The sequence below is a fragment of the Stegodyphus dumicola genome, chromosome 5, assembly GCF_044657685.1.
Source record: "Stegodyphus dumicola isolate Sdum_Otavi_A_Nest chromosome 5, ASM4465768v1".
NCBI classification, from domain to species: domain Eukaryota; kingdom Metazoa; phylum Arthropoda; class Arachnida; order Araneae; family Eresidae; genus Stegodyphus; species Stegodyphus dumicola.
The window spans coordinates 48,036,386-48,044,131 of record NC_140772.1 but is presented as its reverse complement, the minus strand read 5'-3'; the positions used below and the strand labels follow the sequence as shown (position 1 = coordinate 48,044,131).

At 34.6% G+C, this 7,746-nt stretch overlaps 1 protein-coding gene across 2 annotated transcripts in view; it reads right to left on the bottom strand.

Moving 5' to 3' along the window:
- Positions 1 to 1,706: 1,706 nt before the first annotated feature.
- Positions 1,707 to 7,746, bottom strand: part of LOC146997092 (Golgi-associated plant pathogenesis-related protein 1-like) — a 31,891-nt gene continuing 25,851 nt past the window's right edge. For both annotated transcript variants that reach the window (XM_085816631.1, XM_085816630.1), the window contains one exon: positions 1,707 to 5,245. In XM_085816631.1, the coding sequence (XP_085672757.1) occupies positions 5,010 to 5,245 (236 nt within the window). In that variant the 3' untranslated portion in view covers positions 1,707 to 5,009. The remainder of the gene's footprint in view (positions 5,246 to 7,746) is intronic.

Sequence of the window (7,746 nt, the reverse complement as noted above, 5' to 3'; positions counted from 1 at the left end):
TGGTGGCGTAAGAGCTGTATTACTTTGCATTGCATAGTGTTTTTCATGAGTATTGATTGGTGTTATACCTTATTTTGTCAAACAATTCAGTCATGCGAACGAAAGCTGTGTCACCACAACTCAGTTTTTCAGGCTGAACTGAGACTGCACTTGTCCATGCACTGGAAAATAATTATTCCAGTATTTATTCAGAATCAGCCTCTAGCCTTCAGGCAATCCAAGGCATATGCAGCAAAAAATTAACTCGTCAGGGCCATACAAAAACTCTTAACAAATACACCAAAATACCATAGGTCTAAACTCCAATGGGTACCTGACCACACCGGAATAATGGGTAAGGAAATTGCAGATGCGACAACCAAATGAACAGCAACTGACCCCCCCCGTTCGCACTCTTGATGTGCCTCCCCGAGCTCGTTCTTAAAAGCCGAGCTCGAGAGAGAATTATTGAAGCATTGGCAACTTCTGTGGGAGACAGAGACTACTGGTAGAAGAGTTTACAGATTTTTCCTAAAAGTCTGTCGGCTTCAAAGAACTGGCTCACCTCACTTTACCCAGTTTCTAACAGGGCATAGTTCCTTCATGACTACATCGCTTAGACGACGCGAAAATTACCAGTGCTCATGCGGGATGGCAGGAGATTCGGACCACTATGAGTTCGTTTGCAGAGAGATTGCAGAACATCATCTTAGACAGCCAGTAGCGGGCCATATCCATGCATGGGCGGAAGCTACTTCGGAAAATCGCTGTGCATTGAAACGCATATGCACGTAATATCTCATACAGGCTGGAGTCATTTTAAGCTGCCATTCTCGTCACCAGCACAGCCCCCGTATCTTCTGTACGTGTAGTTATTTTAAGTTAGCGTTTTTTGTTTGCATTTATTTCCTTGAATTGTGAGCCTTGAATTATGTATTTTGCCTTACTTTATGTATTATTTTTACTGTTTTATCAGTCACTCTGTTAATTGCTCATATTCATAAATAATGCATTTTTCAGCTGATTATAACCCAGTTGTACCTGTATTTGACTATCCACGACACTCATTTATTGTTCACGTTGTGGATACCTATTGACAGCACTTAAGTTGCAACCATCTATCTATGACTCTGTAAATGTGAAAGTGAAATTGTTCTCCTCACCCTTCTTCCATCATTGTACCACTGGTTCACCCAGCATTTGTTTGCAGCCCCCCAGCACTCGTCTTGAGCACAATATGCACCAAAGTGTGTTATGTAGACCAAGTTAATTCCGTCAGCGGGGATATATGGCCGATATGCTTAACTTAACTTAATGCTAACTGAACCCCAGTGGATTGACTGCCTCGCTGTCAGTGAAAAGAAAGAAAGAAAGTAACCGAATTATGTTTGATATTTTTAACATTAACGGACATTACTGTATGATTTCACGACGTTTTATTATCCCTTAAGTGTAACATCAATCTTAGACCTACAAGTTATTGAACGTCCCTCGAACAAATTGTGGGTGATCTTAATACGTGTTGCCTTCTATCGTCTGTAGGATAAATCTGAATAATGTACCGGTAAGTTTCATGTTTCAGTTTTTGGAGTACTTGCTGCTAAATTCAAAATTAACCGTTTTTTTTTTTTTTTCACTATCTAGCTAAATATAACAATTCAGCAGTTTGTGTTATAACTGTGTTACTGACACTAAGGATAACAAAATTCCCAGACATAGCAACAAACTCTAAAACAAACAAAGTAATTTATTAGAATATAAACATTTCTTCGATTACAACGGAATACAATTCAAACATAAATCTTCTCATGGCAGTGTGAGTAGCTTATAAATTCTAACATATAACAACAACAAACTAATTAAACTAGAAACCTCAATTTAGAGGCTTTTATTTAATTTTACCCACATTACATTCACATTCACGCAGATCCTCTAAGACTGTTGGTGAACACAATGGAAGGAAAAAAAAAAAAAAAAAAAAAACAACGGGAAAATTGTTTTTCTCTATTCAGCACAGTCATGCAAAAATACAGCATTAGAAAACATATCGGCCACAGAAAACTCTCAATTAATAAATACTATTATATAAATTATATGCAAAATAACTTTGCGGTAAAAAATTATGAGGTATATCATATGGAAAAATAAGTATACACTATAAAAATTAATAAATAACGGTGGTCCAAAAATGTATCATCATTGTATTCCAACATTTCCCAATCAGAATTTCATTGAACTGCTACGAGATATGTACAAAAAACTAAAACTTCATGAAGCATGATTACTGTAACTTTTTCAAATGTATTTTATATATTTTTTTTAAAATTAAGTACAGCAAATATATTTATTTCAAGAACGATAAGATAATTTTTCCCCCTTAGAAAGCATTTTCTAAGAAGTATAGATATGCAGGATGTTTCAAAATAGATAAGTGACTAAATATATAAAGTTTAATCTATAGCTTAAATTTACTAAAAAATAAATAAGATTCGATTTTCAGATTATATTTCTTTTAATAATAATTTTAATCGCACAATACGTTTTAATAAAAATATGTGAAACTTAAAATTTTATGAAGATCAAACGGAGAAATAAATGTCAATTATAAAACTACTTTTCTCAATTAAATTAGTGCTCGCCTTTATTAAAAAGGGAGGAGACTTATAAGTTCAAAACTAACCGAATTACTGTGAATTAATCATGAGTATTGCTAAAGATTAACTGTTACGAATTTCGTATACAGGGAAATAATATTAGTGAAATTATACGTGAATTGTAGTATAGTACAACTCCAATTATCCGAACTCCGACTATCCGAATCGCTTTCAGAATTTTTCAGAATCAGCTGAAGAATAGAAGGAAAAGGAGAAAAAGGAAAAAAAGCTCAAGAAAAGGAAAAGGAAGAGACAGGAGAAGACGAGGATGATGTGTCAGTTGAGGAATTAAGAAATATTCGTTTTAAAATACCTGGATGTTCAGAAGTTAGTGCTGAGGATACAGCAGAATGGATGGTGTGTGACTCTGAGTTTCAAATTCTAAATGATGATGAACTCATTGAGAGTGTGAGAGAAGAAATGTTGAGGAAGATGATGACCCTAATGTCGAAGTTGAAGCAGACACTGGACCATCAACTAGTGAAGCGTTTGACAGCCTTGGAACTGCGTTGAAGTGGATGGAGTGTCAGCTCGAGTGTGACCACATGCAACTTCTCATTGTCATAGACTTTCTTTGACTTGGCTGCCCGAAAATGGGTGAACACAGTCAAACAGCCTACTTTGACCGAGATATTCAGTAAGCAATGACTTTCAGCAATTGTAAGTACTGTACAGTACGTTATATAACATGTATGTAAAAGTGTTGCCTTTTTCATTTTAATTAATTGAAACCTCTTTTTCTTAAAAAATAGTTTTTTTTCCTCCAATTTTCAACGTACAGTAATTAATTAAAGTGTACGTAGACTTTTCTTCCGGAAAAATCCAATTTTTCGAATTTTTGATTATCCGAATAGGAGCCAGTTCGCATTGATTCCGATAATTGGAGTTCTACTGTATCTTGTATAATGTAACATGAAAGGCCTAAAAATGCGAAGCATCATCGGAAAAATAGGGTTACAAGGCGGTAAATGTCCCTCTTACCAAATTGGCATGATAGCAGCAATCTGACGATGGCTATGGCAATTAATTTGTAACGCCAAATTTGGCGAGAAATTGCCAGAAGTCGCCAAAATGGCGTTCATTTGGCAACGTTTGTTTCGATCCCTATGTAACTGTAACTCGTCCGACTGTGTATTCCTTCCAAAAATTTTGAGAAATCGAAGGTACTGGAAATTTCTCGGCAGACGAGGGAAATTTATATATGAGAATGAGTTGTATATGGACATCAGTTTTCAGTTTAGTTCAGAGCATTGACTTCAGATTATTGAAAGATCACCGTACGGGTTTTTTGCTTTTTGATCTGCTTTACACTGTCTTGTTTTCAACGTTTTTAGTAGTCTGAAGTGGTAACGACTGACTGTGTCCTGTCATACTTTAAAAGAGCTGTACGAGTAGTTTTCTGTGAAAAGTTCCAGAATGGTAAGGGGTTTATTAATAAAATTTCATCAAGCTTTCATCGGTTGTGTATGCATTCAATGCATTACGAACCCGTACTTACGTTACAATATTATTAACATTGCTAACGTCAGCTATGTGCGTAAATATTCTAATGCAAATTTCTATGATAATTTTCTTTAAGACAAACATTAGGTAGGAGCATAGGTTTCATTTCATTTTCCCATTTATTGAAATGTTAAAATTTCAAATGTTATATCCAGTGTAATTTAGATATGTCTTTTTTAACTGATAACTCTGCCCTTTTCATGTTAGGTAAAAATAGCTTATTATAAAATTATAACAGTTTATTTAGGTCAATACTGCATATTATAGAACTAGATTATTTTAAAAGACCTTTAATGGGGTGAGAACTGACATACTAACTGGAATTTTCTTTGTTGCAATCACAATTTTGAATATTTTTATAAAATGGTGGCCCATGCTCAAATTTATTTGCAGTCTATAACCAGTTGTATTATTCATTTCATTTCTTAGATTGGAAGCTTGAGTCTCTGACGAATCATTCAGTTGTGCAATCTCTTTGAAACATCTGCACATTTGATGGATATATAAAAAGGAAGTATTGTATTTAGTAATGAATAAGGATGTAGCGTTCGCTATTGGGGATCGTAAGTTACACTATATTTTGATTACATTAAGTAAAACCAAGTTTTTGTCTCCTGTGAGGGATTATTCTGAAGATGCGCAACTAAAGCATAACAGCAGTTTTTAAGAATGTTCTCTAAAGTACGTTTCAGCTACAGATATTTCAGGTTTTGTTTGATAAAAATTCAAGCTTTTTGCTTTATATCTAAACACAAAATGAGTTTTAATTCGGAAACTGTGGTAATTTATGTCTTATCAAATATTATCTCCAGAATTAGTGAAGGAACCCGTATATTAGAATATATAAAATTATTCAAACTTGATGATAAGATACTAATTATGATATGAGACTTGATGCTGAAAGTCGAGTGTTCTTGTAAATATTCTCCTGGAGTATCTTCTGCTGTCGTAGCTGGTATGCATCTTTCGTGGAACATTATCTGTGAACTTATTTAGAACGTTTCCTGCTGGATAGTAGTTGGCCACTACATAAATCCTGTTTCTTCTGCTTACAGCTTTCCCGATGCCCATTTCTTTGCTGTTCCTCCATATGACTTGAGTGAAATGACCTTGAATAAATAAAGTTCTACATTCAGTTACCAAAGGCTTTATCTATTAGCATTAATATACCGAGAATATCACAAGACAATTTATTTATCAAGTAGAATAAAAATTAATGAGATAAAAATTTTATATGATAATGTATGGCTCACATATTTCTCTAGAAAGAATTTAAAGAATTTGTTGGCAATATTGTTCTAAGAATTTAAAGAATTTGTTGAAAGAATTTGTTTCTAATAATTTAAAGAATTTAAAGAATTTGTTGGCAATATTGTCGTCATCACTGTCAAGGCATGTAAGACGTTAGGTTATTTGAATATGGCAAAGCACACAAAGGCTCTCTGCCTAGTAAGAGAGATGCCTTTATTAAAGAGTTTCCAAGGTAACTAGCTCGTTATTATTGTAATTTTGATATTTACGCAACCGAATAAGCTGATTCAATTACAGAAGTTTTATTAATAAAGGAAAGAGTAACATATAAGAATGTTGTGATAAGTAAATTATAAAGGAAATTAGCGCGTTTAACTAAAACCGTATAATTAAGAATGTATACATAACAGAGTAAGTATCCGGCTGAAATGTAAACGATTATTTTTTTATACTTTTTTAGTTAACGGCAGACCGTTTGACGTCAGATGTAAATATTGTCACGTAATCCAGATGGGAATGACAAATTCTAACGATATAAATTCACCTTCATAAAAAGAATGGCTATTTTATTAAAAACAATAAAATGCAAAATTCAATCGCAAATATAGAAATTTACAAATACTATAGGCACATGTAATTATTTCCATTAGTAGTAGATAAATCGAATAGCTATCAGAAAATGAATGTTCGGATCTTTGACCCAGCATTCTGTTAACCTTCCTTCTTGGAATACGATCTTTCGCTGTAGTAGAAAATAGTATTACTAATTTTTGTATATATGTAAATAATTTTAGCGAAGTTATGTTTAAAACTGTAGTATCTTTTGTATAGTGCAGAATGAAAAACCTTAAGAGTCGGTAAAATCTGTAAAATGAAAAATAATTTGTAAAATAAAGATAATAAAAATAAAATAAAAAATCTGAAGAGAATCCAGCAGAGTCGAACCTCTGCTTTAAGAATAAGATAACAGAAAAAAGTCTAATTAACATTGAGATAAATGCCTATCTCTCTAAATTGGCGAGATATCACCAAATCGGCAATAATTTTGGCGACTAATTTTTGTCGCCAAATTGAACAAGAAATTGCCAAAAGTCGCAAGCTTGGCGACAGTTCGGTTCTGTTCCTCTGTAACCAATTGATTATAATTGATTCCTATATGTAAATGTAAGCGCATCCGGCCCTTATATGTAATTACTTTGTCTGTCTGTATATGCATTCCAATAATTTCTAGAAATGGAAAATACTGTATAATGCTCGGTGGCCGGAGAGAACATTAGCTCTCAGTTGCGGAGTATTAAAATACCTCCGTGTGAGATTCGCTATTTAGATGCTCTTTCATTGCGTTATGTTTAACATTCTTACTTGAAGTGTAATTACTGATTTTGTTCTGTGACACTGAGAAGAACTGTGTGAGTAGTTTTCTGGAAAGTTCCAGAACTGTAAAGTGTTCCTTTGGTTAAAATAAATTTTATGAAGCAATTGTCGGTTCGGTGTGCATTCAATCTGTAAGGATCCGAAGTTTACTAACGTTTATTTTATTTTAAAACTGTACTATCACTTCTTATTTTCTACTTCCGGCCAGAATTAAATGCCTTAACTTGTGTATGCAAATTGTCTTGCTAACGCCCGAGTTAGTGGCTTTTTGCCAAGAGTTAGAGAGAGAAGATTTAGGAAGCAAGCTGCTTGCCACTGCAGTTTTTACGAGTTTTCACTCGGTTGCTGTTTGCCTTTAAGGCCAGAGGTTTAGCCCTCTTGATATTTGGTGTATTTAATTATGGCAAAGCACACTAGGGCTATCTGCATAAGAGGAGGGATGCCTTTCGTGGAGGACTTTCTAAGGGAAACTGGCTCGTATACACGTTACACATGGGGAAAACCACGAAAACGCCCATGCAGCCAGCCCGTTCGCGGGATTCGAACCTCGGACCGAACTACCAGTGTTCAGCGACTTTACCGCTCGGCCGCTGGTGGGCCCCTCTTGATATTTGAAAACGTGTTGTAGTTTCAGCAGCTCGGCGTACTACATACGTACCCTTTTCACTAAAGGCCAGTCTTAATGCTAGGCATTTGTGTACTAATTCAAAGTTAGCTTTTAGTTAGAGTTTTAGTTAGTAGTTTTACATTCTTGCGTTCAGACCACAAGTGGTTGGTCTCTGTATCCCGAAGTTCGGAAGTACCCGTAAAGTATAGAAAATAAAGGGTTTCGCTTGTGTCGTCTAATCCACACAATCTGGAATAGAACTGCAGTAAATTAACTGTTCTTATTCAGGATACAGTATGTTCCCGAAACATGTGAAGAGATATACATCTCCTGACAAATCTAATACGAACTCGTATGCATGCACCAATATAATTTTAC